The 15,453-nt window shown below is 58.4% G+C and overlaps 5 protein-coding genes across 5 annotated transcripts; 1 reads left to right on the top strand and 4 right to left on the bottom strand.

The window, feature by feature from the left end:
• Nucleotides 1–41: 41 nt before the first annotated feature.
• On the bottom strand, nucleotides 42–2,138 carry SCHCODRAFT_02609025 (uncharacterized protein). The gene is made up of 5 exons (XM_050344353.1): nucleotides 1,724–2,138; nucleotides 1,562–1,637; nucleotides 1,065–1,363; nucleotides 298–412; nucleotides 42–213 (listed from the first exon to the last, which is right to left on the bottom strand). The coding sequence occupies exons 1-5, from the start codon at nucleotides 2,096–2,098 to the stop codon at nucleotides 68–70; spliced, it is 1,011 nt and encodes a 336-aa protein (XP_050201943.1). The 5' UTR covers nucleotides 2,099–2,138; the 3' UTR covers nucleotides 42–67.
• A 1,837-nt stretch (nucleotides 2,139–3,975) lies between these two features.
• SCHCODRAFT_01140310 (uncharacterized protein) lies at nucleotides 3,976–8,415 on the bottom strand (the record flags this gene model as incomplete). The annotated part of the gene is made up of 11 exons (XM_003038988.2): nucleotides 7,912–8,415; nucleotides 7,688–7,811; nucleotides 7,412–7,610; nucleotides 7,215–7,324; nucleotides 7,033–7,163; nucleotides 6,775–6,863; nucleotides 6,566–6,684; nucleotides 5,191–5,604; nucleotides 4,837–4,898; nucleotides 4,614–4,718; nucleotides 3,976–4,305 (listed from the first exon to the last, which is right to left on the bottom strand). The coding sequence occupies exons 1-11, from the start codon at nucleotides 8,272–8,274 to the stop codon at nucleotides 3,976–3,978; spliced, it is 2,046 nt and encodes a 681-aa protein (XP_003039034.1). The 5' UTR covers nucleotides 8,275–8,415.
• A 378-nt stretch (nucleotides 8,416–8,793) lies between these two features.
• SCHCODRAFT_01080657 (uncharacterized protein) lies at nucleotides 8,794–13,306 on the bottom strand (the record flags this gene model as incomplete). Its single annotated transcript, XM_003038989.1, has 18 exons — nucleotides 8,794–8,862; nucleotides 9,005–9,199; nucleotides 9,252–9,964; nucleotides 10,019–10,128; nucleotides 10,175–10,263; nucleotides 10,316–10,598; nucleotides 10,650–10,726; nucleotides 10,785–10,989; nucleotides 11,292–11,343; nucleotides 11,869–11,970; nucleotides 12,025–12,077; nucleotides 12,207–12,247; nucleotides 12,315–12,438; nucleotides 12,634–12,689; nucleotides 12,799–12,817; nucleotides 12,941–12,958; nucleotides 13,155–13,231; nucleotides 13,289–13,306. The coding sequence occupies 18 exons, from the start codon at nucleotides 13,304–13,306 to the stop codon at nucleotides 8,794–8,796; spliced, it is 2,301 nt and encodes a 766-aa protein (XP_003039035.1).
• A 129-nt stretch (nucleotides 13,307–13,435) lies between these two features.
• On the top strand, nucleotides 13,436–14,004 carry SCHCODRAFT_02486818 (uncharacterized protein; the record flags this gene model as incomplete). The annotated part of the gene is made up of 3 exons (XM_003037655.2): nucleotides 13,436–13,566; nucleotides 13,619–13,795; nucleotides 13,851–14,004. 3 exons carry the CDS (start codon nucleotides 13,436–13,438, stop codon nucleotides 14,002–14,004), a joined length of 462 nt encoding a protein of 153 aa, XP_003037701.1.
• Nucleotides 14,005–14,392: 388 nt separating this feature from the next.
• On the bottom strand, nucleotides 14,393–14,749 carry SCHCODRAFT_02720094 (uncharacterized protein; the record flags this gene model as incomplete). The annotated part of the gene is made up of 1 exon (XM_050347082.1): nucleotides 14,393–14,749. A coding segment is annotated over one exon (356 nt), but the record flags the coding sequence as incomplete, so codon positions are not given.
• Between the last annotated feature and the right edge of the window lie 704 nt (nucleotides 14,750–15,453).

Genomic DNA, 15,453 nt, shown 5'->3' with positions numbered 1-15,453 from the left:
AAAAACAGCCATAACCTCACATAAACCGCCCCCCTCCCCCCCTCACATAAACCTTCCCCCACCCCCCTCACATAAACCTTCCCCCACCCCCCGCGCCAAACCGCTCGCCCAGCCCGCTCCGCGCGTCGTGAAGTGCTTTTTTGCGCTCGCCGTCGCTGAAGATGCGCCCGCCGACGCCGAGGTCGCGGTCGCGGTCCCAGATGGGGTCGGGGTCTGGGGGGGGGGGTTAGTGGGGTGGGGAGATGGGGTGTGTTGGGAGGTGGGGTGGGGAGGGGGAGAGGGGTGTACCTGGCTCACCAGACTCATCCCGCTTCGCCTTGCTCGCCGACTCATCCCGCTTCGCCTTGCTCGCCGCCTTCTGCCGCTCGCGCTCGAGGTGGGCCTCGGTGAGGGAGGGGCCGCGGATTTTGCGCTAGGAGGGGGGGAGGGGGGTCAGTATGGTAGTAAGGGAGGGGAGGGAAGGAGGATAATGGGGTGAAAGGAGGGTAATGTGGTGAAAGGAGGGTGATGGGGTAATGGGGAGATAGGGGGAAAGGGGGTGTGTGGGGGTTATTGTATTTTGTGTGTGGGGGTTATTGTATTTTGTGTGTGGGGGTTATTGTATTTTGTGTGTGGGGAGGGTGCATGGTGGAGTGGGGAGGGTGCATGGTGGAGTGGGGAGGGTGCATGGTGGAGTGGGGAGGGTGCATGGTGGAGTGGGGAGGGTGATGGGGAGGTAGGGGTGTAGGAAAAGTATGGGGAGGTAGGGGGTGGGGAGGAGGGGGGAGTGGGGAAGGGAGGTGAGGGAGGATAGATCGACCACCCCATGCCCGCGCCCATCAACACGCATCAGCGAGAAGGGTAGGAGGGGGAAAGGAGGAGCGAAGAGAGGGAGAGGGAGAAGAGCGACGGGAGGAGAAGGGGGTGAAGGTGGGCGGCGGGAGGGGAAGGGGGGTGAAGGTGGGCGGCGGGAGGAAGAGCGAAGAAGGGGATACACGAGCGAAGATGATGGAGGAACACATTGAAAGATGATGAAGAAACACATCGAAAGATGATGAAGGAACACGTCGAAGACGGCGACTCACCGTATACTCCTCCACGCCTTCCCCTACATTGCGTTGATGCTCTTCCTCCACTTTCCTTCGCTTAGCCCTCTCCCTATCCCCCGCACCCTCCTCGTCGTTCCCATCGTCCCCCGTAGGGTTCACAGCGCGTTTCCGCCTCCCCTCTGTCTCTCCTTTCGTGCGACCCATAACCTCGTCCTTGAGTCGTTGGAGTCGTTCCTGCGGCGTCTCCGTCCACAGGTTCGGCTCGTTCTTCTTGCGGGAGGACGCGGGGGCGAGGGTGGAGGTGGAGAAGGTGCGCTTTTTGGTGGGGTCGATGTCTGGGGGGGTTAGTACGTTGTGAGGGTGGGGGAAGAGAAGGGCGAAGAGAGGAAGGAGGGTAGAGGGCGAGGGGAAGGGAGTGAGCGAGCGAGGGAGGAGGGGTGAGGAAGGGGTGAGGGAAAGGGAGGGGAGTGAGGGAAAGGGAAGGGGGTGAAGAGGTGAAGGGGAATGTGGAGGGAAGATGGATGAACACGCACTGGATAGCAGCTCGGATGCCGAGGGCGGGGTGAGCATCCAAGATTCGCGCTGGAGGGTCTTGGGTTTGGAGGCGTTCTGTGCGGAAGGCGGTCAGCGGTGCGTGTAGTGGTAGAGGAAAAGTGGGCGCGTAGGACAATGTAGCAGGCGCGTGTGACACTCACCTCCGCCTCTTCCCTCCTCCTCTGCTCGACTTCCAAGAATCGGCGAATACCTTCATTCTCGTCGTGCCGCACGGCAGGCGCGCCGAGCGGCTTCGGTCCCACATCGTCGTCCGAGTCGTCATCGTCGTAGGGTGCCGGGGCAGGTGGTGGGCGTGTGGATGCGGAGGGCCTGGAGGTAGACGCGGGCGCGGAAGGGTTTGATGCAGACGCCGACGGCCCGGATGGTGACGGACCAGGGGTAGAAGAGAGAGCCTTCGGGCCCGCCTTGAGATCGGGCGGGAGCTCTGGCAGGAACGCGTCCTCGTCATCGCTCGACTCCTCTTCCTCGTCCTTCTTGGGCCGCTGCAGGTGCGGGGGCAGTTCGGGCCCGATCATGGGTGTGCGATTAGTAGAGGTGGCTGTGAGTGGAGTTGAGGTGGTGAGAAGTGATGTTTGGATCGGAAAGTCGGACCGGTGGGTCGGCGTTTGTCAATGTGGCGTTGGTGATCGACGGGCGCGGGCGCGCTCGCCGCGACCTGCGATGGACGGTCACTCGGTCGGGGGCTTCTGCTTCCTATGCTCGTGTTGACTGTACCACGCAATCTCCCTCGGATGTTATCTCCAATGCAAACGCTAATGAACCTCCTCGCGAGCGCCACCGCTGCCAGTCCCCGACCCCGTTCGAACGCGAACAAGCCACAACCAGCGAGCCTTAGATCCCATACCTCTTCGCCTTATCGGGAATGACCGTCAATGACCAACGCCATGCGTATCTCGTTACCTGGAAGGTCGCTAAAAACGCTACGATAAGTCGGTATGTGCGTCAAGCTTTCGCAGCTACACTTGAACCGCTCGCTTCTCCACGGCCGCCTTTCCCTCGTATTGTTTTCGCCGCTTACATTTCCCCCCTCTCCCGTGCTTTGTCCGCGCTCCTTCTCTCCCCTTTTCTCTCCCTTTTACTTTCCCTTCCCCTTTTCTACATTCGCCCTCGACCTCCCTTTTCCGCGTTCCCTCGCCGCACGCCCCCCTTTCAGTATCCTACTAGTCTTGCCCGTCTCCTTCTCCTCTCTCCTCCGTGGCTGTCAGCGCAGCATGAGGGTGGGGAAACAGGATCGCGTCACCTATTCCTATTCTCTTTCCTACCGCACCGCTGATTCTCACACCACTTCATTCTCCCATATTTTCGTTATTCCATGCGGAAGCGCGATGATTTGGCCAATCCTCCTCCCCTTGCAATTTTATTCACCACATAACTTTCACCTTCGCTCATTTTTTTCAGTTTAATCCGACCGGGGCCGGGACCGTGAGCGCGACTGGGGCGACAGCGGGGGAAGGCGCTCAGCGACGTGAGGAGCGGGTGTGGTGTTCTCCCCTTCTTCATGAAGCATTCTCGCCGCCGTGGTGCGTGTTTCCGTCCTCTCGTTCAAGCTTTTCCTTTCTCTAAAACCCCTACCCCTTCTCGGCTCCCCCACGGCCTTCGTCAGTGAGCTCTTTCGTCAGTGAGCTCTTTCGTCTACTTTGGACTCGCTCTCCCCTGCCCTTCGCCACACAATTTCCCCCTTCCTCACGTTCCGTTCGTGAAGCTTTTGGGAGCGTGCATCTTTGTCTTGACCGTCTCCCCCCATCGACTTCGTCTTGACCGTCTCCCCCCATCGACTTTCTCTGCTCTAGCGCTTTTCTTTGCTCTAGCGCTTTTCTTTGCTCTGGCGCTTTTCTGACGCGCTCGCAGCATGGTGGGGAGGAGGTGAGAAAGAGGGCGAGACCTTCCTGATAACAAGCGAAGCCAGGGAGGGATGGAGGGAATTTCCGCACGCGAGCCTGCGAGATGAAGCAATAGGTCACGACGATGGCGTCTTGTGCTTGAATCATGCCCACGAGCGCGCAAAGGTGGACGTGCAAGGGAGGGCTGTAGCGGGGGGCGCGCGGTACGGGAGGCTCCGAGGAGACGCAAGTTGCTTGACCCTTCGCAGCAAGTCGCCGGCGGTCCCTCATCTGGATCCACGTTCCGCGAGGGTCTCGGTCGCCCGCGATGCATATTCGACAGGTTTTGGAGTTGGGGTCCGTCCCTTGCATGCTTCTGGTCTTTCTTTGCGATGGTACTTATCCCGTTCAGCGAGACTTTCACAGCTATACATCGATTGCGCATGTCTCCCAACTTTTTAGACCACGGTACATCTTTTTAGCCACGGTACATCTTTTTAGCTACGGCACATACAGCGCTAGCCAGCTGCATCAGGCAACCTTCCTCTCGCTGTCATACAAGCCCTCAAGCTTCACGCCTCCACCACATGCACATCGTACAGCTGCTCCGCCGACCCGTCGCACGGCAGCGCCGTCAGCGTCCCGTTCGCCTGCGTCGTGATGCAGTTGCCGGCGAAGGGCTCTTTGAAGGTGCACGACTCGAGCTTGCTTCCTTCACTTGAGCCCGTACCACAGCTCAAGCACAACTCGTCCGCACACGTCGCGCATGACATCGTCCACGCGAACCCCTTGTTCGCGAGGATCTCGCCCTCGGTGTCGTCCGGGAGGGTCGTGTATTGGCGGCCGTAGAGCGAGTTGGCGCCGTTGGTGGAGATGGCTTTGGTTTTTATGGCGATGGCGGACTTGGGGGTGGGAATGAGCAAGGTCAGTGGAGGGAGGGTGGGGGAAGGGGGATGGAAAGGGTGGGGGAAGGGGAGAGAGAGGAAGAGGGCGATAAGAAAGGGGGAGGGGGAGAGGGACACTTTGTCAAGAGGAAGGACATATGGGGGAAGAGCGAATATGGGGGAGGAGCGAATATAGGGGAGGAACGAATGTGGGGGAGGAGCGAATATAGGGGAGGAGCGAATGTGGGGGAGGAGTGAATATAGGGGAGGAGTGAATATGGGGGCGGAGGGAGGATATGGAGGGGCAAGCAAGCAAAATCACTCACCACCAACGCAAACTGGTCATCGTACCGCACAAAGTCGTACTGCGTGTTGACGCGCTGGAGGTACCAGGTGTGGTAGATGTGCTGGGTGGCGTTGGTGGATTCGGGCTGGAGATGAACAAAGTAGCATCAGCGTTAGGTTTTCATTGTACATGCGGTGGAAGGGCAGGCGCGTGGTCGAGGATTCCTCGCGCGCGGCAGAGGAAGGAGCAAAACTTAAACGCACCTCCAGATCAACGTAGTCGAAGAAGTAGTCGCTGGTGTCGCGCACCCACCAGACCTTGCTTGCTGCAGGGTATGTCAGTCAGTCGTCGGGAGGGGGATCTCCAGTCGAAAGAGTAATCCGTCGGACATCGTGCATACAACCGAGCCGTCGACATGCGAAAGAATTGACCGTTCGGGCGGTCAGGAGAGGAGAGCTGCGACAGAAAGGGGAGGGGAAAGCTGCGACAGAAAGGAGAGGGGAAAGCTGCGACAAGAAGGGGAGAGGAAGGATGGACCACGGAGAGGAAAGCTGAAGCAACACGAAAGGAATACTGCCACACGACGAGAAAAAATACAATTTCGAGGACCCACTCACAATCCCCGTGCTGCGAGATCTCCACGGCGGGCGCGTCGAGGGGCGCCGAGTCGCAGATGCCGGCGCGCTTTTGGAGGGGGGAGGCGCTTCGATCCTCGAGGGGGGAGGTGCTTCGATCCTCGAGGGGGGAGGCGCTACGGTCCTCGAGGGGGGAGGCGCGGGTGAGGGAGGTGGCGAGGAGGGTGAGGGGGAGGAGGGTAGCGAACATGTTCGAAGGGCGTGGATGAGGTAGCGGATGGATACTCGTTGAAGAGGGCTGGGACGTCTTCCTCGAGGGTGAATCGCTCTTATATACGACCAACGCGGCTGCCGGGATGTACCTGGACGAGCAAACTGCGTCCGGCGAATGAAGGGCCTGTGGTCGGTCTTGAGGGAGACCTGTTTGAGGACGACATGGGTCCTGCGGGGGGTCGGCTGTAAACAACGTGAGTTAGGCCGAGTGTATAGACGATCAACAGGAAAGGGCTTATAGTGGGTCCAGCCGTAAGGAACGCGGCGTGAGTGCGTGTTGGCATGCTATGTGGGTGCGAGTCGAGACAAGGGGAACGCACGCAGAGCGGACGTCGCAATATGGGCGAGTGCATGCCGCATCGCGAAGGGGCCGACAGCACAATATGAACAATGTACAGACCGTGTCGCTTGTCAGGTACAAAAAAGACGAAGGCGTCCTGAGGCTCGCCGTCGACGTCGGGCGCCGCGCTCCCACACGGGTCCGGAGATGATGAATCCACGTACATCTCGAGTCGGAGACGGTGAGCTTGAGTGTGTTCCGGGAGCGTTGGGTCCAAGGGAAAAAGAGGTTGAGGGTGTGCTGGAGCGTTGCGGAAGAGGTCTTGCGTGGACGGGCGGGTGTGATGAAGGTCGACTTTCCATTCTCCTTCTCCCAGCAATCCTGGTCTCTCCTGCTCCCAGCGATCCTGGTCTCTTCTTACTTCCTATCCTTCCCCGCCCAGCTCCTAACGACCCTTCCGGTCGCACCCCACGACCTCTTCGGCCTCATCCCCCACCCATCCCATTCTCTCGCCTCGCCTCCCGTCCCTAAATCTCACCCCCGTCCTCCTCCCCACTTTACCCCCTCCCCCCTCACTCCCAGATCGGATACTTTGCCTGATACTCCAACCTCCGTTCCAGCTCCTCGTCCAAGCGCGCGCGCTCAAGTCTGTCCGTCTTGACCTGCTGCAAGAATGCAAGGATGGAGGGCTGTATTTGGGACCAGGCTGTAAGGCCAAAGTCAGAAATCTACCGCGCGGTGGGGTGGTGCGGGCAAGCGATGGGTGGTCAGGCAAGCGGTGATGATGGTCAGGCAAGCGATGCCAATGCGTGGAACAAGTCGGGCAGATAGACGACAAAAAGCATTGAGCTCGCCAGCACGCACCTTTGTCCGTCATCTCCGGCTGCGTCTTCTTCCAATGGGGCATTCCCTCGAGCATAACGCGACTCTTCGCGTAGTCGAAGTCGGCGCCTAAGCCGAGGGCGCGGAGGCGGGACTCGATGCTGAGGGGAAGGGTTAGGGCGGTGAACGGCTGAAGTCGTATGTGGTAATGCACACGCCGAGGAAGAAAGGCGCGGGAAGAAGATGCTGACCTCGCCTGCCTATCCTTGCGCATCTCCCCCTGCTTCCTGATGCGTTGGTCAGAGAGTATGGCCTCCATGAGCTCGCAGCAGTTGGAGAACTGGACGGATGTGAGTGAATATACGACACCGATACATATGCCTAGGAGGTCTGGGCTGAGAGTCACTAGCGGGGTCGAGAAACGCTAGCGGGGTCTAGAGACACTGGCGATGTCGAGAGACAGTAGCGGTGTCGAGAGACACTAGCGTGGTCAAGAACGCCCAACTTACCTCCTCTGCCTCCCCATACTCCGCCTTCTTCTCCTTCTTCCACTTCGCAAGCGCATCGGGGTCGCCCGTAAGTGACATGTACTCGGCGTTCAGGCGCTCGACGTGGGGTTTGGGGAAGTAGAAGGGGCTTTCTGGAGGACGAGGTTAGTCGGGGTGCGATGACAAATAGGATGAAAAAGTACTCTTCCACTCGATACTGGGAATCATTTCTCTTGCTTCCATGGGCTTGCGCAGGATGGGGTACTTGAATGCGAACTTGTTCATGTCGCCGGAGGCGGGGGCGTGGATGAAGCTGAAGGTAGTTGAATATTTTTGCATGCGGGTATTTCTCGCTTGCAAACGAACGGGAGAAAAGGCTCAGACGAGGAGGATGACTCACTTCTCCGGAATACACTTCTTGCAATAGCGCAACCGCGCTGTCCAGAGGACTTGCGACCCATGCGGAGAGGCGCAGAACTGGCAGTGGTGGCCGAAGGCGAGCGCGGTGAAGGCGGGCTCAGAGAGGTCGTCGGGGAGCTTAATAGAGGAGCCGGGCGGTCCTGATCCTGGGGTTTCGGGGATTAGGGTACCGGGGGCGCCTGGGCGGCGGGGTGAGTGCGAGGTATGTATTGGCGAGAGTGGCCAGAGAGTGACAAAACGGGGGGCATGCGCTCACCTTCGACTCTGCTAAGGCTGTCTCGCCAGATTTGGATCGTAGATCTGTCGAGCAGGAGGGCGCGCAGGACCTTTGTGGTCCGCGTGATGCTGAGCAAGGAGGCGGGGTCGAGGTGAGAGAAGATCTGGATTGAGGTTAGTACGCATACATCTGAGGGAGTGTAGTGGGTTCAAGGCGAGATCTGGTAGGCCGGGGGGTGAAGATTAGAATCAGAGATTACCAACCTCAAGTAGTATGTCAAAGGGCATGTCGGTAAGACGTTCGAGACTACCCTTGACACGTCGGCGCTGCGGCTGCGAGTTGGCAGAGGCCTTGCCCTTCTTCGTACTGTCTGGCGCCTTTCTTTTCTTTGCAGGAATTGAGGTTGCATTCCCATCCGCGCTGGTTGACGCTCCTCCCATCTCGTCAAAGGACACGGCCTCCGACACGTCCGCTTCACGCGTTTTTCTCCTCCGCTTGGTTCTTCGCGGTATAGATCCTTCCTCCTCGTCTATGAGTCCTTCGTTCGTATCGGCGTCTCGCTTTCGTCGGGCGCTAGAGCCCACGACTGGTTGAGATTCAGGCGTGCGGGCTGTTGACTGTGCCATAGTACCCGAGGCTGACGTGGATGCCCGCAAAGGATTCGTGATATGTAGGTTCAAGCGATAAGAAAGCGACCTTAGTGCGCCCAAGGCAGATGCAGAAAAGCACACGAGGCGTAGATGCTACTTCACCAAAGATGAACGCAGGACGCAGGCACGCGTCACTCGCCACAATCAAGTCGGCAACGTCCGAACGGGATCAAATGGGCCCCGGCAAGGGGATCCACAGTGACCAACCAGAACGTGATCCGGGCCGTTGCCAGCATTTATTCACTTGGACAATCAGGCTTTCTATACTGAGTATTGCGTAGAAGTAGAGCATACATGTGGGAGGAGCCAGTGTTCGATAGACGACGATACATCGCATACTACAGGACCACAGGCCAGCACCTTCTGAGAGTCACGCCGATAAAACATCACGCGCAGATAGAAGAGAAAACGTGTCGAGAGGAAGAGCCATCGCAAGCGACTCAAACATGCCAAAGGGCGGCACACTTGTGCGAGCGCCGGCCGATCCTCGAGTCTTTACTTCGTGAGGACATATTCCCAAACGTCGGGCTTGTCCAGAGGAATCACAAGGTCTTTGGCGCTGACCTGAGCGATTTTGTGCCTAGGGCGACACAGATCAGTTTTCGGCAGAAGCAGGCGGCGAACGCTAGACTGACTTCTCTACCATATGCTCGAGCGCAGCCTCTGAGTGCACGATATGGCGGCAATGGTTGCACATCATGCGTACCGAGGTAGACTTTGGAGCATCCTCTGCAGCGCGTCCACGCCGACGGTCTTTGCGAGCCAAACCCGGCACGTTCCACTGGTCGGCCTTGACGACAGCGGCTCGTACAGCATCCTTCTCGTCAAGAACTTGAAGAGCGGGTTTGCCGCTCTCGCAAAGGCCCTTCCAGTGGTCTGCGGCCGGACGAATGTGGCGGATCTGGGACGACATTCAATCAGTTACCTTAGGCGCAATAGCAAGCACAACTCACCGCTTGGTACCACTGCATCACGCGGCGGTAACCCCGCTTGCTGCAGCCAGTGCAGACGAACCAGGCGTCGCGTGCGTCCATGTCCACTCTGGTAGCCTTGTCGGGGTCGAGACCAGCGAGCTTGACAACATCCCGCGCAAGCTTGTGGGCAACAGCGTCAAACACGACGCGTTCGCCTTGAAAGTTCCATGGCGTCTCGTCCATAACGTAGACAAGCTCATCGCGCTTGTCGTCCCCGTAGTGCGGACGCGTCGCGTACTCGGTAACCAAGATATGCGGGTAGCCGATCGTGTGCGTATCGTCTGACCTCTTCGGATCCGAGTCCATCTTGCACTCGAAGAACGTCGTGGCCAGATTGACGAGTTGGACGTCTGCGTGCTTCTTCTTGAGCGCTTTCGCCACGATGTTCGCTAGCTCGGCGTCTTTTGCCTCGCGCCACTTCTTCGACAGCTCGGTCATTTCCTTGTGCTCCGGGCGGCGGCCGAGGGGCTTGTCGGGTGTGTAGTGGATGTACGCCTGGTACGGAGGCGTGAGGAGGAGGTCGCAGATGGGTATACATATGCTGTCGGGCCGGATCTTGCTGATGTGGTACGTGTAGTCGCGGTAGACATTGGAGCAGAGGCCGGTGAGATTCTGCAAGCGGACTTTCTCGAGACGCTCCTTCTTGTGCTCTTCGAGGAGCTCAATGAGCTCTGCGACGACGATGGGAAGCTCTAGAGGGCGAGTTAGTTCTTACACATGAATGAATAAGAAGCATATGGACTGACGATCGTCCGTAAGGGGCTGCGCCTTGTTGACGAGCGGGTGCTCTTCCAGCGCACTCTGAGCGTACTTGAGCTCGTCCTTGATCTCTGACTTCTTGATCTCAGCAACGATTCTGTGAAGATGTGAGCGAATTTTGCATGAGGGGCAGAACAACGAACTGGTTGTAGCGCGCGTCGCGAATGGCTTGAAGCTTGCGGTCTTCGGCGGTGTCGTGATGCTTGCGCGCCGCTCCGCACTGTTCGCCGAACTGCACGCTCCGCATTAGCACTAGATGACGGCTCGTGGAGGGGTACGCTTACGGCGATATTGCTCTTCACTGCGGTCACTCGCTGGTTCACCCACTGCTGGAACTTGTCCTGTTGTGAGCGAACGGCCATGTACTCCTTGTTGAACTTCTTGAGATCGTCAGTGAGGATATACAGGCGAGCTATGGGCGACGGGATGTTAGCAGAGATGCGGGAAGGCCGTAGATTCGGGCCCTTACAGCCAATGTATATCATGGGGACAAAGTCATTCACATGCTTCTCCAGAAGCAGAGCCGGCGTCTTGTGGTTCTGCGAGAAGAGGTTCACCTCCGTGAATCTGAGTTCAAAACATCAGATTGAAAGTCGGGACTTGAGTACGATCACTCACTTCTCAAGGAGACATTGCTTGCAGAAGCGCAGCATCAGAGACCATGCTACCGTTGACCAATTGGGCGAAGAGCAGAACTGGTTCATAGTCCATGAGAAAGGGGATCGAGAGGGCACGGATGACCAGAAGACATACGCTGCAGTGATCCCCATAGACCTTGTTGACGTAGTCGGGCTCGTCGAGATGCTCGGGCTTGGGAGGTAGTTCTGGGATTCTTTGCATGCATGCCCTCCAGACGGGGGCAAAAGATCTATCCATGACGAGGGAGCGGAGGGGCTTCGATGTCTGCGCAATGCCGAGGAGATTGGCGGGATGCAGATACTCGAAGATCTGCAGAGCGCTTGATTAGTTCGAACAAGCGCTTTCCTCATAGACTAGGTCTAGAGAGGGCCAGCGCTTCGCGTGGCGTACGGTGGGGTAGTCTAACCAGGGGGGTTCTTCCTGATATGTGCAAGTTGCCATATGTTAGGCTCATATTGACATGTTTGTTCTCTATCCACGTGTGAAGGCTGCTCAACATGCAGTATGGACAGCTCATCTACAATACATGCCCAATTAAACTAGAACATATTGACTGAACAGTTGAAACATGTACTCAATAGTCCTACAGTCCTACAGTCCTACAGTTCTACAGCAACACACCGACACGCCGCGCTTCGCGCGGCGTCGGTGTATTGCAAGGTCACTATTGATCCTTCAAAGCATCACAGACATCAAGAAGCCACCCCCACCAAGCAGGCATACACCATACACAGGTATCCTGACAAAGCCAGGGATATGATCGGGCATTCGATCGGTATTTGAACTTAACCTGATCGGGCATTCAATCGGTATTTGAACTTAACCTGATCGGGTAATAGGTAGGCCCGATCTGGCTAACAGACACCCGATCATCTGTTCTACAGCGACACCCCGACACGCCGCGCTTCGCGCGGCGTCGGTGTGTCGCAAGGTTGGGGTTGATGCATCAACCTTGGCAGCAAGGTCCTTGGTCCTGCTACCCGTTCACACAGTGTATCGGCCCCGGGCTATGGTGTTGTCGCAGGGTGAGCCCCTTCTCTCGTCCTTTCGTAAGCTCAATGATTTCTCATTGTTTACGTTGGTCTAGTACACAACTACTGTATCTACTAAAAGCTACCTATCGGCTTTCCTGCCGCTTCCTCCGAGCGATTTGAGTTGAAAGGGCACTGTAAGCGCCGAGGCGAGATGTCTCCCTCACCCTTCCCCTCCTCCCCCCATCCCATCTTGATTCCCTCGTCGGAGCGCTCGAGTGCGTTCATCTCTAGCGGAAGCGCTCCCATTCGAGCTCGAGCGGCTGGATCTGAGGAGACAGATTAGTACGGGGCGAGGGTGAAGGGTGGGGCTGGGGGCTTACCTATACCGAACTCCCTCCCCCTTCGCCTCCTGTCGCCTTCACGTTGTCGTGATCTGTGGACAATCAGAGCAGCGTAGCAAGCGAGATACAAGAGAAAGGGAGAAAGAAGGAGGGGAGAAGGGGAAAAAGAAGGGGAGAAGGGGGAAGAGACGAAGGGGGAAGACCCTTCTCCCCTCCCTCCCCTCCCCTCCTCAAGCTCGTTCTTCATGACCTTGCCGAAGCGCTCCGAGGCGAATGATCCCGGGATAGATGAGTATGGGGTCAGAGGCGAAGGGAAGGTGGGTGCTCACCTTTGGCTCCCTCCCCCTTTGCTCTCTGAGCGCGTCCTTGAAGCGCGGGAGGCATCCTCGCTCTTGAAGCGCGGTGAGCGTCCTCGCTCTCAAAGCGTGGCAATTCGCGTCGCGTGGTCGTGCTCTGTGCGTCGTCAGCGCGAGAATGTGGTGGGATGCGAGAGAACGAGGGGGAGAAGGGGTAAAGGGCGAAGGGCAGGGAGGGGGAGTGGAGCGAGGGGGAGGAAGGGGGTGGAGCGAGGGGGGAGGGGTGGGAACGAAGGGAAAGGAAGTGGGACGAGGGGGAGGAAATGAGCACGAGCGTAAGCGAAATGCGCACCTGTTGACCCTCAAGCGCTTCTTTGTCGGGCTCGGGCGCTTCAGGCAGTCAGGCATCTGTAGGATACAAGTCAGTTAGCTGTATGGAGGAGAGATGTGCAAGCGGGAGGCGATGGAAGGAGGGGGAGGGAAGGGAAGGGCAACGAAGGTCGGGGCGAGGACTCACTGAGAAATTCGTATCCTCGCTTCAGGACGCAAGACATCGGCCTTGGGGTTGGAGCGTAGGTCAGAGCCTTTCCGACTCGTCTCTTCGACACCTACAACACAGAGGTAAGTGGTTGGAAGAAGCGATGAGAAGGGTGACTTACAAGTGCTGCTTGAGAGCGCTACAAGGAGTCAATTCTGAATCTCTTGACGGAGCACATCTTGGCTGATGTGCTTGGGCGGCTGGAAGCGCAAGGTAAGCGCCGCAAAGAACGCTCGAAGGACGTCGTTATCGATGACTTGAGGAATGCAATACGAGAAGGGCTGCGAGTGGATGAGCAATCGAGATGAAGGGGTCAAGTAATCAACCAAACACACCTCAATTCGCTTCCTCCTTGGCGAGGGAGGAGGGGTAAGAGCTTGGATATATCACTTTCAACGTGTATCTCATCATTCTATATGAAGATAGTGTGTTAGAATGCACGAGATCGGGTTTAGGGTCAGAGACTGACCGTGCCGCGTACCGGCATAGTTCGACGAGCAAGGCAGTCAGCTCGACGAGCACGCTCGGTGAGTCTCATTGATTTGGGAGTTCAATTTTATACTCATTGTTGTCCCGCAGCATTCTCCTGACGATGTCGTGGCGGTTCTAGCTCAGCATGCAAGTCCTCGCGGGTCCTGGCTTGGCCGACGCTTCGTCTCGCACGGTCTCCAAGTCGCGGGCGGAGCTTTCAGCACCTCGTCACCCTCCGTCGACTGTGTTTGTATGCAGATGCTATGATCCATTCAGGTGAGCTCGTGACCCTCGCTCTCCTTGCTCTGTGCTGACTTCATTCTCACAGGGTCACGTACGACGTCTTCGAGACCACGTACGGCTTCTTAAGGACCATGTTCGACGTCTTAAGGACCACGAAGATCCCGCTCGACGCGCTACATTCGCCTCCTTCCCGGTGTACACGCGACACTTCGGGATCCAGCCCGCGAAGCAATAGATCGTCGTCCGGCGGGCGGGGCGATAGGTGAGCTGAGGGGGGTTAGTTACGAACCCGAGGAAGCTGACCTGCCGTTGTAGAGCCGGCTTCGTTTCGCGAACGTCGTGCTTCGCGTCGCCGACAACGCGCTTCGTGACGTCGAGGTCGCCCGTCACCCTCAGCATCCCCCAGCCAACTCGCGACGCAATGCATCACCGACGATCCCACTCATCCGTCGCGCCCGAATCAAGTCGTGAAGCAATGGATCATCGTCCGCCGAGCAGCGTCCTGCAGTTCAACGTACGCCGAGTGGCATCCTGCAAATTTTCGCCCGCGATCGACGCGCTCGTCAAGGAAAGGAAGAGTAGGAGGGTGTCCTCCCGAGCTACGGGCGCCCTTCCGCGTCTAGTGACGCGTCCGCGGCGGCACGTAGCACACGGGGGGGGGAGGAGAGGGGATATGGCTGCGCATTCCCGCTGCCCCTGCACCTTCGAGAGGCGCAGATGCGGAGCGAGGGGGCAGCGGTACACGCAATAAGCCCTCTCTATTGAAAGAGTGGGCAGCGCATACCCATCCAGCACGTCGAGGGGGCAAACCCCGCCGCTGCCAGCCGCCCCGCGCAGTCGGCTTAGCCGATCGCGACTGCGCTCGGACGCGGCGCACCAAAAGCGAGTTTGGTAGCGCAATATGCGCCGCCAGCGGCGCGTAGAATCGCCACGAAGGCGATTCTACACGAGCAAGGGGTAGAGGGTGGTGGGAGGGTGTAATTTACTACCGTACCTGCGCACGTTAAGCGCGCAGGTGGGGGCGTAGCGGCTAAAGAAGCCATAGGGGGCATCCTAGGGCGCGTGATAGGCCCTAGGCGAAGCTCCCGCGCCCTCATGGGCGGTCTGAGGGGCGGATGGCGGGGAGGGGCAGTGTTTGCCCATCGTCGCGCAGGTCGCGCGCCTGTTCTCGCGCATCCCCAAGCGTCATTAAAGTGGAATGTTAGTAAACGTCGACTAGCGGGGCATATACACGCACCCGCGGTCCCTCTCCTCGCACGCCTGGTGGATCGTCGTCATGCGGCGCTTTTTGTCGTCTTGTGTGGCCTCGTCGTCGCGTCAAGCGGTAAACGCCGAAAGTCGAGGTATAACAAAGGAGAGGGAGTGGGGGAGGGGAGTCCGGAGGCGGCGGGGGGACAAGGGTGGTGGGGTGGTGGTGGTTGAGGACACAACGTCGTGCGGCCGAACGCGCCAGATGGACGGGCCGGATGCCCGGCCTGGCGTCGGAGCATCGTCGTCGTCGAGCTCGACGGTGTTGGGTGCACGCCGGGGGGAGGGGGGTGGATGTCGTCGTCGCGCGGATTCCACGTGCCTCGCTAACTCGTGGCGCGCTTGCGGCGACGACGTAGGGGTCGGGGGTCGTCGATGATTGGGAATGGGGGGCTGGGGGTGGGGGGTCGTTGAAGGGCCGCGGACGCTCGCGCGTAGCGAGCGACACTCAAATTTTCTTTAGTATGACCGATAGATATTGAGCTATTAGGACATACCTTGGGAGCTCGTACGAGTCCCCGGCCCTCTCCGTCGTCCTCCGCGATTGAGGGGGCAGCCGTTTGGCGCTGGGCGCCATCGAGTGGGAGTGGTGGTGGGAGTGGGAGTGAAGGTGTGACATGGTCGCGATCGGTGTGACGAATGTGTCATGATCTTCCGGCGGCGCGTGCGTCG

The sequence above is a fragment of the Schizophyllum commune genome (assembly GCF_000143185.2).
Source record: "Schizophyllum commune H4-8 unplaced genomic scaffold SCHCOscaffold_2, whole genome shotgun sequence".
In the NCBI taxonomy this organism is placed as follows: domain Eukaryota; kingdom Fungi; phylum Basidiomycota; class Agaricomycetes; order Agaricales; family Schizophyllaceae; genus Schizophyllum; species Schizophyllum commune.
This window is presented reverse-complemented; position numbering and strand designations above follow the sequence as displayed.

Bases quoted from the DNA above. Each gene is read 5' to 3' on its own strand.
- SCHCODRAFT_02609025 (XM_050344353.1), bottom strand. From the start codon at position 2,098: ATGATCGGGCCCGAACTGCCCCCGCACCTGCAGCGGCCCAAGAAGGAC. The intron at 1,638-1,723 runs GTGAGTGTCACA...CCTTCCGCACAG, and splicing joins GGAGGAGGGAAGAGGCGGAG to AACGCCTCCAAACCCAAGAC. The intron at 1,364-1,561 runs GTGCGTGTTCAT...TAACCCCCCCAG, and splicing joins GGCATCCGAGCTGCTATCCA to ACATCGACCCCACCAAAAAG.